This window comes from Pipra filicauda, unplaced genomic scaffold, assembly GCF_003945595.2.
Source record: "Pipra filicauda isolate LSUMZ 115617 unplaced genomic scaffold, ASM394559v2 scaffold154_size2910363_pilon, whole genome shotgun sequence".
Classification (NCBI taxonomy): domain Eukaryota; kingdom Metazoa; phylum Chordata; class Aves; order Passeriformes; family Pipridae; genus Pipra; species Pipra filicauda.
In genome coordinates, this window is record NW_024104040.1 from 2,690,074 (window position 1) to 2,706,903 (window position 16,830).

Below are 16,830 nucleotides of genomic sequence, written 5' to 3' on the forward strand. Positions count from 1 at the left end.
TCTTAATCTCATTGTGGCTTTTTTCTTCAGTGTAGCCATAAAATCTGCATGTCTCTTATGGATATCTGTTTTGGATTTTATTGTGGGTTTGCATTTGTTTTTCTTTAACATCTTACATCTCTTTTTTTCCAGGGCATAACTACTGCACAGTGAATAATGGTGGTTGTACTCACCTCTGCTTGGCTACCCCAGGAGGCCGTACTTGCCGCTGCCCTGACAACACAGTTGGAGTGGATTGTATAGAAAGACACTGAACATTAAAATAAGCTTTAGAGCAGCAGACACCTTCTCGAAATGTGCTGTAAACAATTCACTCCTATCAACACAATCAAGCCCTAAAGATAAGTGCTCCATGCTGTTGACAGCAAGCCACAATGTGCATGTGCAGTCACACATACACACAGGCAGTGGATGTCTTGTAGCAGTTAAGCAAGACAAAGCTGCCCAGGTTGGGTCCAACTTTACCTTATTCCTTTTAATATTGTCCCCTTACTTTTAAAGGTAAATGTGGAGGCATTAGTTGCATCTGTGCTGGTCTAGGAGGATGTGTCTCCTGGCAAAATTAAAGTAACAAATACCGAACAGAGTGAAGAGGGTGGCACTACCCAAATCCTGAGACTGGGTTGTACCTTGGAGTATGCAGAAGTTATCTGCACAGTGGCATGCTAAGCCCATCATAAGGCCCATGTGGCTGGGCCTTATCTCGAGCTGAGAAGCAACCAGGGGGTCCCAAAGATGGATAGATGTGAGTGGAACACCCAGTAATATCACAGATTTAATGCCTAGCTGCATTCCTTCTCACTAGTAGTCCTCTCACTTTCAAAAGTTGAATCTCAACTTTTGACTCTTGCATTACAGCAGTACTTTATCCGTGTGTTGTAAGGATAATAATTCTCACCCTGGCTCATGGGATCCTTTGCTACAGAACATGATTCTTAATAGATAATCAACACTGTTTAGTGGATGTATTTGAAGTTTTTGACTCTTAAGAGATATACTTTTCTTCCATCTGAGGTGGATCCCTAAATAGTTCCCTAAAATCCACTAAACAAAATATAGTATTTTAAACAATTGCTGATAGTTCATCAAAGAATGGATGTTGATTCATTTGGTTTTAAAGAGATACACATTTGTTTCCTGAGAGGTTGTAAAATAATACTTCTATGTTTGATTCTATGAGCCTGAAAGTGGTCTCTGAATTCTACCCTAGCAATCTTTTTTTTAGCAAACCATGCCATGCCTTTTTGTAGACAATGAGATACCATGGCAGTCAAAAATCTGATTTTTAGCAAGCTCACCTGTGTTTTGGTACTTAAAAGAATAAAAGATAGTGATATGCCCCCATGTTCAGTAACAGCAAAAAAATGCACTGAAAATCAAAACAAAGTTGATATTTTCATCATCACCAGTAAGTTTACAGAGGGGAAAATCAGAACGCATATTCTTATGTCAGATTAACAGTACAAATCTGGGAGTGAAGTTTGTCTTCTACACTGTGTGTTGGGAAGGAAGCTTGCCTGCAAGACAACCTGCAGCAGAGCAAAACAGGGCTTGTGAGGCTTCTGCCAGAGCACATTTCACTGACATGATCAGAGCAGTAAGCTAACATCCCCATTTCCTCACTCCCTCTTCAGACATAAAGTAACGGTTTTAAACAGAGCCAATTCTGAATCTTAAATGTGTGACATCTTCTTCTTAATTGTGTATTTATCATGAAATAACATATAAACATTTTAAAAGTCTTTTTGTATAACTTTTTATAACTTTTAATTCATTCTATTCATACACTTAATCAGGTATATCTTACTGTAAATATCAAAAATTTGTTGAAATGAAGGTGCTTGATAACTCTTTCTCCAGAATTATTCACATATCTGGTGAAATATTAAAGTTTACACTCTGTACAGGTATCTACAGTACAGTCAATAAAAATGGTTGTTTTTTATTTTCTATAAAAAAGAACGTCATGCCTGCAGATGGAAGTGATATGTGGCGTCTCAAATCTCTTTTGCTGTTGAGTTCTGGGTTTTAGCTAACTCTCATATCTAGTGATGATACTTCTCTTCAAAGATGCAACATTGCAGGGGAAAAAACTGCTATTGGGGCTTTTGTCTTTTGGAAACTGTAGGATACTTCAAAACAAATACGTGAGAGTGCTTAAGGAGCACACAGCTTTCTCTGTGTTGACACAGACTTTTAGCTGAATGTAAATTCCTGTTTACCTTTGTCAAGTAAGCATAAATCAGTTCATACTTCAGACTTCTATCTAAGTGGAAATATAGGACAAGGGCAAGACTGGATGGGGGCAGAATTCATCTGTATGCTCAAAGATGTCCTGGTACCAAGTTTCTGGGTGCTTTGCTGTCTGATGCCACAGCACGCAGGTGGGCTGTGGCTGCAAGGCAAGTTAAGAGCTAAGTGAAGTGTGGGCAGCTGGAGGTGGTGATGCTGAGACTTAAACTCCTCAACTTTTATGGCTACCACATGTCCTTGCCTCAGGGAGGATGAGGTGTGGGCCTTTGTTCATTCTTTACTGTATGCTTTGACTATTTTTGTATTTTTTTTTAAATTTTGATCAACACAATATTCCTCTGATTATGATGATTACTAATTCACTAAACCCTAGTCAGCTAATTCTGTGCAAATCAATGAACAATGGCAAAGATGTCAAGGGAAATACACCTCAGCAGAACTTCTAGTGTTAATGTGTGAGCTCCAGTGTAATCTGTAGCCCGAAGGGAAATGGTATTACTGTGGACTGAGTTTTAAGACTGAATAACTCTCTGTTAACTCTGGTATTGCATCTGGCAGTAGGTAGCACTAGGTTATGGGTTAGTGGCCAGGACCAATGATTTCCAGCCAAGTCCACAGTAGTGAGGCAGGTCTGCAGTCAAGTTGGCAAACTAGCCAGGACCTGAATCAATGGGATACATGGCTGTGGCACAGATCAGGCGAGGACCAGGGTGAGAGCCGTAGCCTTGAAGGGAAAGAGGATTGCCCTCACTGAGGCCTCCCAACAGAGCTGTTTGAGGATGAACCTCTGCTGAAGTTCCTTCAAGTTTTCTTCATACCTTCTGCCAACTGGTTGACCTTGAACGACCAGCTAAGCTGCTAGTGCTTGGAGTGGTCTGTGGGTCCTGGCACTCTGGAGTTCTTTATTCCTATATGCTTGCTTTCTCATTGAATCTTGTTAAATCTTTGGTCACTAAAATGACCTGTGCTGAGTTCATTATTTTCATCACAGTCTGACCAGGAATCTGATCCCTTGATGAGATTTGGCATTAACCATTTGAAGATATCTTTACTGTGCCTATCATATTTATTCAGTTAAAAGTTCACAAGTATTTTGAATGCTGAAAATGTGAATTTTCAGTTTCCTTCAGAGAGTTAGCAGTATCTTTTTATAAGACAGGGTTTTCTTGTGATGACCTGGGTCTAATTCAACTACTCTCTCCTTTTCCTGACTGTTGCTTATTAGTGTTTAATTGTTGTGGTCTTTCCTCAAGAGCAAGTAAATTTCAGATTTATTTGTACATGATGCTTTTTTTAAAGAGGTGATGGAAAAAAGATGTATTTTATTTAATTATTAACATTAAGTTTTTATTATTATAATAGACTGGGATTAGTAATCGTGTCAGTCTCTGGTTGAAGAAAAGATTCTGTGTAACAACTGCTCACATTTTTTTGCTACAAAAACTGTTAGATTTCCAGGTTTTCCAGGAAAGGAGAACAATTGCTTCAATGGTTCAACAAAAGACAAAATAATTCTTAGAGTTATTGCAGAGATAAGTTAAATGTTTTCTTAAATGCTTACATTCAAATTTTCCAGCACACACAGTAGTACTTAATGGTAAGACTATTATTAGTTATGTTTACCAATACTGTAATAAGTTGCAAAAAACTGAAACTACTGAAAATAGTAATGGCTTCCTGATGACTTAATGATATGGTTTGGCTACCTTTCCTTCTAAAGAGCGTTTGAAAATCCCAACTTTACTGACTTTTTATCTTATAAATAACTCTCCTCATGGTGAAAATCCACTGTAGCTTTCTAAAACTCAGCATCCTGACCAGTGTTCTTCCAGACTGACAAACTGCTTACTCTGCATTATCCACTTGCACAGTTTTGTCACAACGTATTAGATTTTTAACTTGCAGGCGTATGATTAAGAATGGCAGATGATTACTAGAGGATAATGACCCCTCAATGGCAGTGTCACAATGCATCACTTTAACCTATGGTTAAATGCAAACTGGTTTTTTGTGTAGGATTTCACATTGTATTCCTTAGAGAACTTGCCTTGGGTGGGTGGAGGAAAGCAGGATGTGAAACACATATTGCTATAGAGAATACAGTTGTGAGAAGCCCCCTGTTTGGCCTGTCTGTAAGAAAGAAATAGTACCTCCAGAACCTGAGTTCTCAGCTGGGGATCTGGCAGCAGTTTGTTCATGGAGTGATTGAATCACTTTCTTTGTTTAAATTCTACTGTAATTGAAATCTGTCCTTTGTCTTATAAATAAGTTTAGGATACCATGTCAATAAAATAGCTGATATATTGCATCCTACAAATGTACATATTGATGAGTCTGGAGCTTTGTTTGACAAACAAAAGGCTTGGCTTTTGGAATGCAGTGAGTGGGCTTCCCTGCTGCTTTGTGGCAAAGCAGATGGGGTTGCAGTAACTTAATGGGTTTTTTTGTCCAGAAGGATTCTGGAGTTGATAAATGGAGAGAGACTGCCATTCCCACAAGTAACCAGTTTCAGCCTTTGGCTTCTTAGTTTTAAGTATTCACCAGAGGCCATTTGGTTTGTGGTGGTGTTGCTCACTCTGGGCAGGCAGTGTTTCCTACTTGATGGGGTGTCTTGAACACACAGGAAGCACACAGTGGAGCTGTAAAGTGCAGGGCCTTCAAGATGAGGAAAATGGCTGGCTGTACAGATGTTAATGGGGTATGCCACGTGGTGCCTCTGGATCTGACCCAGTAACTTGCACAGCAACATTGGGAATAACAGTGTAAATTTTGCCAGGAGCTACTACCCGGGGTTATGGAGAAAGGGAAAATGTGATGGAAAGCAACTAAAGAGGAAGATTTTATTGCAGTGGATGCAGATGTGTGTGAAGTTTGGGAGGTAGGGGGAGCAATTAGCAAAATTATGGTTATACTGTGTATTTGCAGTCTATTAGTTCAGCAGTGCACTGCTGGGGATAGGGTGAGAGAGACTAAGATGCAGAGTTGCTGCATTACATTGGATTCTGGAAACCTTTCCAGCCTCTCCCTTTCCCACTAGGACCATAATATCCCAGGCACTTCAAACTCTGTGGGATAAACCGTAGGATTCCAGATCCTGTTCTCTTTGAGGACAAAACCCAAGAGCATGAGATTTTTTTTTTTCCACCTCTCTTCCCTGCTTTATGCAGATAAGAAACCAAAGTAGATAAGCCAGAAGAGAGTAATAGTCCATCCAACTTCTTACCAGAGGGGAACATGCTACTGAGCATGACTTCCCTCGTTTCTGACACAGCCCCAGATAGCCTGGTGAACCACCACTGGTATTTCATGGTGCAGCTGCTCCGCTAAGCAGGTACTTTCAAGATGGTTTCTAATACCCACCTGCATCACCTCTTCCAGGACTAGATCCTCTAGCTGTGGCTTGCTGTGCATATTAACTGTACACCAAGTGTGTCACAGGGATCTCTTTAATAATAAACAGCAACAAAGCAATAGTCTTCTAACAAACTGCTAAACCTATCCAGCAGCTTGAGTCTAGAGGTCCCCGTTGATGTATTTGTAAGAATGAGATTTTTTTCCCCCTTGCATTGTATTACAGGCTGTCTGTCTTATTGGTTATTAACGTTTGAGAAGATGTATCTTATGTATTTTTAACTGCACTGTAATTAATCATTTATCTTAGTGTTCTATTGTCCTTTCAAACATACACATGTGAGGAAATGGCAAACCACATATCTCGTTTCATTCTCTTCTAGTCTGAGTATAATTCTAGGCTCTTGTATCCCAAGTGACAATGCAACCATGCAAATCATGGCACTGATTTCTTCAAAACAGTAAAAGACTGATGAGCTGAAATGAGTTTGTGCTTATATGCCTTGTTACTCAATTGTCATGCTGACAGACCACAGTGAAATTTTTGACTGACCCTAACCTGCAAAACCAATGGCTTTTTTTTATAGATGTTTCAGCCTAGGCCCTGTCATGTCTGCTAGGTCCTGTACTGTGTTACACCCAACTATTAAGGCAGAGTATGAAGTCTGATATGGCCTTTGTATCAATTGAATAAAGTGAATTTAGTCCTGGGCCAAAAACATTTGGCATGATGTGTCTCCTCCACATAGATGTGGAGGAGCAGGGGCAAATTTCAGTACTGACAGATGGCTGTCATCTTCATGTGCTTCACCCTAGCTATCTGTGACTTACACTCATCCATCTGTTAGATTTTAGTGATTAATTTTATGAACTTGACAGTCTGGACTTTGCCCGTAATGATGTTTTAATGTTAACCATTGATTAAGACAGAGAGGAGGAAATTGTTTCTCTCAGGGGAGGCGCTCCCTCTGAAAGTTCAGTCCTCACTGGGTGTTCTCTGGAATCCAAACTTTTCAAGCACAAGTTGGCGGTACTTGTATTTGTTTGTCTGTTTCTTAGTTTGTCTGCCCAATTGACTGTCTGTGAGAAATGACATTAGGGTCTGAAAACCTCTGTAAACTGTACATTTGTTCTCATACAGTATTTTATTACTAGTGGAGCTAGAAAGTTTGGCTTTGTTTTTATTCTCTGGTGCTGTGACAAATTCCTGCAGCTATGCAATTTTTATTTCTTTCATTTTGAACTTGATTTTTACTTGAATGAACAATCACAAAGGGAGAATGAGCTTCAGATATCTTTTTAATAAGCAACAAATGTACAACAGTTAAGAAACACACAATAAGAGTTTTTTTCATAAATTTTTATCAAAAATAACTTTTTCTTTTAGAACCTCAGCCCTTATACATATGACCCTCAATAATCTTGTCTCCCAGAGGCAAATAAAAAGACCAACACAAGATATTATTTTTTCCCAAGTCTGTTAACTGCATGCCTTCTTAGAAAATTCATGGACAAATCTGGATTGTAAGTAAGCTCTGGAGTATGTCAAGTCCTCAGCTCAGAGGTGGTACAAATTCCATGTAAGAGCTGATTGCTCAGGACCTGGTGCAGTCAGCTTCTGAAATCTCCAAAGACGGAGGTGCAACAACTTCTCTGGACAACATCTCAGTACTGAATCACTTTGGTGTTGAAGTCCTCAAGTCCAGTGGGAATTTCCTCTGATGCAACTAGTGACCATTGCTTCTTTTCATTTCCCTGTGCACCTGTGCAAAGGGTTTGGGTCTAGGTCATTTCTTTACATAGCAGAAGACTTGCACTAAGCTTACCTTTAGGGTAGGGGTGGGGGGTAGGTGGGATAGTTGGTGTGGGGTTTTTTTTTCCTGGTCATTCTGAAAATGTTATTCTTCATGGTTCTTGGCATTTCTGTCTTGCAGGAGCCCTATTCCAACATAAAAAATAGCTATTTATCCATTTGCTGATCCTGTTTTGAATTCTTGAGGCTAATGTGGAGGGGCTGAACTACTACTCCTCTCCACTGAAAGCCCTGGGACTGACATAAGTCCTGGAAAATGAGAGCTATATTTGTTCTCCATGTGAGAGGGGAATTAATCCACCAAACTGCAACTTTGGAAGGACTGGCATGAACACAGAGGGCTTCTTACTGTCAAAATGCAGATGAAAGGCTTTTGGATACAGAAAGGTGGGAGTACTTAGAGGGAGCTTCCCTGGGAAGGGTAGTGTGGGACAGGCAAAGAAATGATTCCTCTAAAGTTCTGCTGGGCCCGAGGCATTGGGCAGGGTCAAACTACAGAGCTGGGTATGTACTAGATCAAATTTGGCCCTTGCAGTAACTGGCTGTGCAGAGGGGGATGCGAAGGTCTCATTGCCATATCTGTGATGAGTAAGACCCCTTCTGGGTCTGCTCCTCATTCCTTTCATGGATTCCCTGAGCAGTGATGGCTACCAGTGTCGTTCAGTATCAAGAGATGTTCTGTTCCAAATAACTGCTTATATATGTTTGGCATAAAGTGATATGCCAGCTTCAAACTCCCTAGTGGGATGTGAAAATTTTTAAAATTTAGGTGTTAAAAGCAGGACTATAAACATAGGTATCAGGTCAGCAGCTCTGCTACCTGTTAGGCTGCAGTCTGGAATCATAAAGTTCAAGAGCACAGCCCTCAGACTTTTCTGCAAAGATACACATGCTGCAAATGTGTGTGTGGAGGGGCTAAGCATCTTCTCACAAGATCAGTAGGACAAAGAAGGACCTTCATCCAACTGATCAGTATTATTTTGCAGTGAAGTCAGGAATAATGTTGTCAAAGGAAAAGGAGCCTTGTGAAACACATTTAAATTAAAGATGTCATTTCAAGTACTAACATAATTCAAACAAAATAATGATTCTAATACAACAATCTGAAATATATTAATGGATGTGGAAAATGCAGAACTAGTGATGTATGACAGAAGGCTATGCTGAAGATGAGATGTCTATTTTTTTCTGTATCTGTCTGTGTTTCAGATTCTACATTTCTTCCTCTCTGAGTTGCTGTTGGTCTCATGAAATGTTTAAAAGGCAGTCAGTCCAGTCATGAGATACCAAAACATTCAACAGTAAAGTACTGCTCAGTGCTGTATACCTTCAGGCAAGTCTCAGAAATGAATCCTCAGTGCCAGTGTATACCATCAAGTTGCATAACAGAAACAGTGTTTTAAACTTCAATACTGTATTAGTGTAATCAGTTAAATAGCCATCTAACTATACAGTTTATCATCCTCAAGTTAGCCATAATGTTGTATATGGCTCAGGTATCATTTTCTTTGTGCAAAATTGCCCAGTATCACCTAAGTTACAGCAATTTCTGGTTCAGAATTTTAACTAGTAACTAGGTAAGTTACTAATTCTGTGGAGAGAGCCTTCAAGTATAGTTTCCTTAGGGGCTTGTCCATTTCCGCAATTTGAGAGGCTTCCCAGAGTTGTGCAAGAGAACAATGTTTTATTCTTTGTATCTTGGATCAGTGTGCTGCCTTGGACTCCCAAGATGCATCCAGCTGCAGCTGCCTTAAATGGAAAATAGATTGGGCATCATAGAAGGTTTGGGATTTTTTTTAGACTGCTTGTAATTGGATCCCTGTTACTTTGCTGTGCTGTCCCCTTACAGCACTCAAATGGCTGTAATATTAGTGTTTTATAAAAAAAAAAAAAAAAAAAAAAAGAGTAAAATTAATTTTAATTTGTAAAAAATGTGATCTACTTTGAATTAAACCAGTTGCCAGGCAGCTGTTGAATGGCTTTGAATGTGCTGAAAGTTGCAAGCTCCAGATGTGTAGGAGAAAGACTACATGCAACCTGACTGACATCACTGAAGACTACTTGTGATGGGTCCAGTGATTTGTAATACTCTTATAGAATGAGTCTAATTTGTGTTTACACATGTGATATCACTCTGAGGAAAAGCTGAAGGAGAGTTCTCTCTTAAATTACAGCTAAACAGCCCTGAACTCCTGAGTTTCATCACTGACTTGACTTCCTTCATATACAGCATAGGTAGCTCTAAACACATCACTAGAGCTGATCAAAAACTCTCAAATGCATTTTTAAAATCAATTTTAAATCACTCCATCCCCACTGTAACACTAGTAAGTAGGGGGTTTTTGTTGGTTTTCCACCACGAAACCATACTTTGAGACTTGGCATGCAAGCAATAAAACTGAGTTTGAGTCACGTTTTCTAGTAATTTTACTGCAAATTTCTATGTAGATGAATTTTAATGCTCCTTTGCTATTGCTCCTTCTGCTTTTGCCTCTCATTTCTAAGTGAAGACTTTGAAGTGTACTATTTCAGCAAGTAAAGAGTTAGCGTGCTCTGGTTTTCTTGCTAGTAAATGACTGGGGCCCCCTGGTGCCTTATTTATTAGCAGCTCTGGGAACAGAGTGAAGCATTGCAGAGTTTTCCGTTTGTCTTCGTGTTTAATTATATGGGTAAAAGAGAAGTAAAGACGAAAGAGAAAATGCTCTTTTCCAATACACATTCGTGCCTGGACCCCACATTTCTCGAGTCTCTTGTACCCTTTCTTTTTCTTGCAGCTTTCCTCATAACAGTATGGCTCTGCAGTAGTTCACAAATAAGAAATAAAAGATCACAATAGCAAGCTCCACAACACACAGAGGAAGGGTTTTATATTTTTTCAGACATTGCTTTTATGATCCTTTGTTTCTTGCTTGGTTGGACAGTGGTGTTGGTTTTTACTCTCTGGACTTTGCATTACTCTCCTTTCTGTTGTTCCACTTATTTTTAGAAAGGATATTTTACATTATTTCAACCATGGCCCACATTTCCTTGTTGCAGTTAGGTGCTCTGTAGTTCCTTGCTGCTGTTTATGCAAGAATCCACATCAAAGACTTCATCGTTTCCCATTTAAAAGACCATCAGAGATCAAAAGTAAGACTTGAAAAGCCAAATCTCTCTTGAAAATAGCTTACCCAAAATATCAGCAAAAACCACAACAGTGAGCATTCAGCAATTCTGAAGGTTGCTTTTTGATTAATGCAGACATGGTTACAGCTCGGGTAGCCGGACACCGTCTAGTGGCAGAAGATCAAAAATAATCTGATTACGATTGTGTTGATCCATTCCGTGAGGTTTATTCAAATGCTCATGGTGGGCATTATATTGAATCTTCTTACTGAAGAACTTTCTGTGATCAGACAAAAAAATTGCTCGTTGTAGTGATACAAAAACTCAGGGGATTAAATGTCAGCTTCTTGTCAAATAATGCACTAATAATTTGCATCCCTCACCAGCGTATTAATAACTTGAAATTATTTGAAATTATTTTCTAATCAGTATGATCAACCAGTATCTTGTTTAGGAGTAGTCTGATGTGTGGAATACAGTAATGCATTTGAAACCAGTTAGTTCATAAGTGTGCATGGGATTTTTTTTGTTGTGAGTTGGGTTTTGGTTTTTTTATGGGGTTTTTTGTGGGTTTTTTTGTCTGCTCTGATTTAAAAGCATGAACTGTTTGAGTGCAGTGCTAAAGAACAACTTCGGAAGGAAAGTACTGCTTAGTTACTTGCAACACATGTTTTTCCTAATATTTGCTTAAAACTTCACGCATTCAGTTGTTTTGAGGTTATTGGAGAGTGCAGTATCTTAAAAATTCAAAAGAAAATTCAGTGTTTGCTTTGGGTGTTGTTTATACAAACAAACATTTGTGAAGGCTTTAGTGGTGTTTGCTCATTTTTGGAAATACGATATTACTTTTTTTTTTTACTTGCTTGTACACTGCCAACAGGATGTTGAGTAACTAATTTTGTGTTGGCTGGCAAAGCATGATGGATGACTTGTCGAGGCTCTCAGCTGATAGTATAGAATCCTTGTGTTGCTCTCTTCTTAGCAGAATAAAGCCAAATTTAAAGAACAAATCTCGGCCTTAATTATACAGTTCTTTTATTGTTAGTAGTTACTAAAGCTGAGAACAGTATAGGTACTTTCTTTTCTTGAAGTCTGCAAGGCCTGTGGATGAATATTTGTCAAATACAGTAAAATGGAAGAACAGTAAAATTGAAAATCATCCCTTTCCTCTCTGAAATCCGTATTTCTTTCAAGTACAGGAAGCTGATACAGAGTCTATACCTTTCTCACTGGACCTGTCTCCCATCACAAATAGATGTCACCTATTAGCAATGTATTTCAACTCTTTTACTTCATTGTATGACAATACTTTACTCTTCAATAGCCAAGTGAAAGGCGAGGTCACTGTTTGGAAACCCAAAGGTCTTAAATCGGCATCTAATATCAGGGCTGCTGGGAACAAAAAAGAGCTATCCTAAAGAACAGACCAGCTCATTTACAGCATCCAAACAGGGACGTGCAGTTTAGGAACTGAACTCCAGTCTAAACTCCGTGTTTGAAGAGGGGCTGAAATTCAAAACTTCACAGCTGGGTCTCATTCTCTTTTATGAAAAGACTCTTATTTTACCAGAGCTTTAGGCTATGCACAGAAAACTCGAGACATGAACCTCTGTCTTGAAGTAAATGTTTTAGGCAGGTTGTACACATAAAAGCAGAAGAAATGAGAGATCTCGTATCAACAGTTAATATGAGAAATCCCAGTAGATTTAGTCCTGCTTTATCCAGTGTCTCTAATGAACCACATATAAAGTGGAGATCCATGTAACTAATGGAGTAAATTTAAAACTTTTATTTAGTATAGCTCAAGCATATCTTTATTTTAAAAAATCTTAAAATATATCTTCTACATTCCTGGATATGGGAAACACAAATGGGTTATTTTAGGTTCTGCTATTAATCAGTCCCATTAGCACTAGGGAAAAAAGTGTCTGCAGCATCAAGTGGCAAACAGCCCAGTGCTGATACTATACTCCCTTACTTTTTGTGAAGAGGCTTCTATGAAACTCATCCTCAGCCAGTCCTTATGGGACCACCCAGTAGCCACATCAACACTGTATCCAGACTTGCTGCCAGCGCTTTGAATTACCTTTTCTACCTTCTTAGGAAGTGATATCAATGCACCCGCAGCCTTACAGAGCTTCAGGTTTCCGCCCACCCAGCAATCACCATTTGTGTCTCTCCTGCACAACATCAGGAAGCTTGCCCCAGACCTCTCCTCCCTTCCTAATCTTGCTGGCAGCTGCCTGGTTTTGTGCAGCTCTAGCAAATTGTCTCTGATGCTGCTTTTGGCTGAGAACCTTGAACAGACTGCTCTGACAGAGAGATGAAGTCACTGACATCCCTGTCGTTTGAAAGTACTCAGAATTGTGGGAAGCTGTGATTTATTAGAGAGACAGCTATGGGGAGATGGTTTTAAGGCACAGGTGTGAAATACAGGTTACATACTTCAACCATAGATTAAAAGGAACCACTCTGAATTCAAGAGTATTTAGCACCTATTGAGCAGAGGTTGTTAGAGAGGAGACAGGTTTGGTGGTTAGTGCCTCTTAAGAGTGAGGGCATCATCACATGGGTTAAAGTTTTGTAGCATTTGTTGGGAGTTAGCATAGGGATCTGGCTGATTTCTCTGCTTTGCTCTGTGATCTTCTGTAAGTGCATTTTCTGCTTGAATAACGTGCAGAATTGTAAGCTGTCCATGGTAAAACTTTTACAGGCCTGAGAAAAAATATTTGGCAGCTTCAGAAATATTACGTATCTTAGTTCTTATGCAAGTCAAGTGCATAAACAAAGCCTGAACACCAAACCTTGTGTTCAAACCTTTTCTGTTGGTAGTTTTATGGCAGAAAGATGATATGACTTGCTTACTTCTTTTGCTTTAAAATTGGGGAAATAATAGTTTCTCACCTCATGGATTTGCTGTCAGGATCAACTTTAGACCATGAGTATGAGAAGGTTTACAGAATTGCCGTGTGATAGAACCAGGGCAGATGCAGCCTTGGTCTAATGTGGAGAGGTGCATGAAGAGGAAGACTGCACAGGTCTGACCATGATGGTGCTCCACTGGCAGATGTTCATGAGCCATAGCTCTGCTGCCTGTCTGTCTGTTCCTCACTTAAACATGAAACACTCTGGTGTGTGATCTTCTTCATTGAGATCTCTTAAGTGGGGGCTAAGTCCAGATTCATGGAGATGGAGGAGCAGGTGATGGGACATTTTTGGGCCCTTTTTAATTTTAAACATATGGAACTCCTTGGAGCCCTTCTCTGAACTAAAGATTGGAAAAATGCTTTGTCAGGATACCTTTGCTGCCCAGAAAAAGGTTATCAAACTTAATGCAATGAGGAGCTTTGTGTGATGTGCTTTGCTTTAAATTCTACCCCACATGTATATGCATGTGAGAGAAAACAAATACATCAGAAAAATGACAATGCCATCCGTGGAGGGTTACAGGCCTAAACAAGATATGTGATAGGTAAGTGAGCTCAAACATAGGGTTGGGTCTGGGCCAAATGAAGTGAAACCAGGCAAAAATTGTGTCCAGAGGCTTCACTGCTTACCTCTGTTATGGGTTCAGAGTTATGAGGATGCATTAGGGAAGGGCATGCTTTTGAAGTATACCAGTGGTGAGTTTAGTGACTTGCAAGCAAAATATATTTCTGTAGTGATATGGGAGACAGTGTGTGTAGTGGTTTGAACCTTGTTTTCCCCAGAGGCTAAGAGAAGTGGTAGACCCCAAGGGGTGGAAACCCCTGGAAGTTTTGAAGTTCTGCCCAATGGGCGCTCCTGCAGAAATGTAAACATATCACAACCAGACCGGAAAAGAAGGGTTGTAGTTTGGTTGTGGTAGGAGAGGTGGCCATGTTGTAGAGCCACGAGGAAGGGGCTCTGAGCCCCTTGGGGCCTCTGGCCCCCTCCCAGCCCCTGGCTGGGGGCTGCAGGGGCCTGGAACAGCATAAAGCTGGGCTAGGTGCCTGTAGTATGCCGGGAGATGTTTTCTCCATGGGCACAGAGCAGCAGCCGACGCTGACCAGAGAAACAGTGGCAGAGAGCCAGAGAGAAGAACCTGAACTGAAGAAGCAGCAGAAGCAACATGCAGCACTGCAGAGGAGACTCCTGGAAGGAGAGTCGAGGAAAGGAGAGCCAGCAGCTGAGAGCGACAGAGTTCTTGGGGGTAAGACTGATACCAGATCCCCAAAACTCCTTTGAGACCTCCTGGAAGGAGGAAGATGATGGACTCTTACTTGAAAGAGCCTTGAAGTGCGACATGCACTGTAGAAAGGAGCTAGAGAGCTCCGAGAGGAATGCAGGGGGAGTTGACCTTGGCTTCCCCCCCTCGCACTGCTGCCACGGTGGCAGCCTGAGAGACAGGGCACAGAGGCCCTGCAGGAGATACCAGACCGTCACGAAGACCCCCCTGTGTCTTCGTGATATGACGTGGTGAAACGACCTTGTCTGGGGTTACGAAGCCCACGGAAGACCCCTCGGTTGTGAGGCGATGGGGCCAAGAGAGAGGCTTGGATACCTCCCTCGTGGATGCTGGCAGAAAAGCCAGCCACAGCTGCTGCATGCGTGAGAAGAAACCTGCTGCCTTAGAAGATGCTGCTGTTCAGAGCCTGGAAGGGATCTGTCCTTCTTTCCCTCCTGGACTTTTATTTGGAGGGGAGAAGAGATCTGATCCATTGTAAATACTATATGTCATGGTAGAGATAGTTTGTGATCATATGTATAATGTGATATGGTATTTATTTGTACAGTCATTGTAATATATTCCCTTTCCCCCACTTTGGAGTCTGGTGTGTTTTGTCTGGAAAAACCCATCTCACATTAGGTTGAGATGTGGGAGGGGGAATGGAGCTAGGGAATTGGATTTTGGGACTATCTCAAACCATGACAGTGTGAAAGTGCAGGAAGAGAAATAGAAAATCAGCCTTTTGCTAAAGCAAAACTAGACTGAAAGTTTTTGAAGTGAGGACAAGAAATATATAGCAGAGACAACAGGATAGGGTTCAATTTGAGGATAACAAGAGGAAGGAGCAAGAAGACTGCCCATGGGAATTTGGATGACCCAGAAGAAGAGTCATCTGAATCAGGAAGGAGTAGATGAGTTGCCAAAGCAGGGCGTTAACTGGTTTGGATAACAAGTTTTGCAGCACCAATTCTGGACTTGAATGGTGATGTAACTGGCTGGAAGGAGTGGCTGACTGGACAGAAAAAAGGGAAGGTTTCAAAAGGGAAGCTGGGTGTTGTGTTCTGACCCTGTACAACACAGAGAAAGGGCTTAACAATGCTTCTCTCTAACATATTTTGGTTTTTGTTTAAAGATCTCAACCGTGTTTTTTGTAACAGGCAAAGTCAAGTCTTGTGACTTTATCTGAATGCAACAGTAAAAATGGCATAAGCATCACTAAGGGAAGGAACAAAAGGTTTAAAAGATAACATACACAGTGCCCATGAGACAAAGACATAAATGGTAGGCTTAATCTGGACTTTTAAGTATTTTTTTTTATACAGTCCATTACAAGTGACAGAGAAAGCTATCTATTAATATGTTTATAATTCATTGTAATTAAGGTTGGTACAGCATTTCAAATGTCAAATACTGTTTCTCTTCTCCCCCACTCCTGTAGAACCAGTCCTTGGGAATTTGAAAAGAATTCACCTTGTAAAGGATTCCACAAGTGGAAAACTTCCTACACAGTATATGCAAAAGGCAGTCTGTCAGTTTTAGAAATACTTTACATAAAGAACTGCTAAACAATAATTGTCCCATACTTCACTATAATCCCCAAATAGTGGGCTGTGATCCTCGGATGAAGAAAAACTGCAAAATCAGCTGAAAAGGAAAGGTTGAGAGAATTTTGCAAAGAATTCTCTACTTTCCTTCCAAGGAATGTTGAGGTTAGATAGAGCTCTGCACTATTGCATGTTTTCACCACAGATTTTAGCTGGTGGGAGAGTTGACACTTCTTTTGTCCTTTCAGCTTTAAAATCTGCTAACTAGAAAACAAAAAGCAAAGAGGGTGAATTTTAGTCAGAGAGGAAATATTTAAGACCAGTACTTGCCTTATCTCAACAGCAAATATGGGTGGTCTGCAATGGCATATTCACACTGCTAAATCGGGAGCAGAATCTGATCTACTGTTTTGTCCTACTTCAACACTTGTTTTTTGTGGGACGTTCTTCATTTCTGTGTTTTGGGGAGTGTTTTCAGGCACCCCCTATTCTCTGTTCTCTGAGTGCCTGCATAGCATTAGACTAAGCATTCTCGTATCTTCAGAGATGTTTGATGGATAAAATGTTACAGTATC

The 16,830-nt window shown here is 40.4% G+C and overlaps 1 protein-coding gene across 1 annotated transcript in view; it reads left to right on the forward strand.

Annotated features, from left to right (window-relative positions):
• NID1 (nidogen 1) overlaps positions 1 to 3,585 on the forward strand; it is a 45,049-nt gene extending 41,464 nt beyond the window's left edge. Inside the window, exon 20 of the mRNA XM_039379080.1 lies at positions 133 to 3,585. Coding sequence (XP_039235014.1) covers positions 133 to 254 — 122 coding nt within the window. The 3' untranslated portion in view covers positions 255 to 3,585. The remainder of the gene's footprint in view (positions 1 to 132) is intronic.
• Positions 3,586 to 16,830: the final 13,245 nt, after the last annotated feature.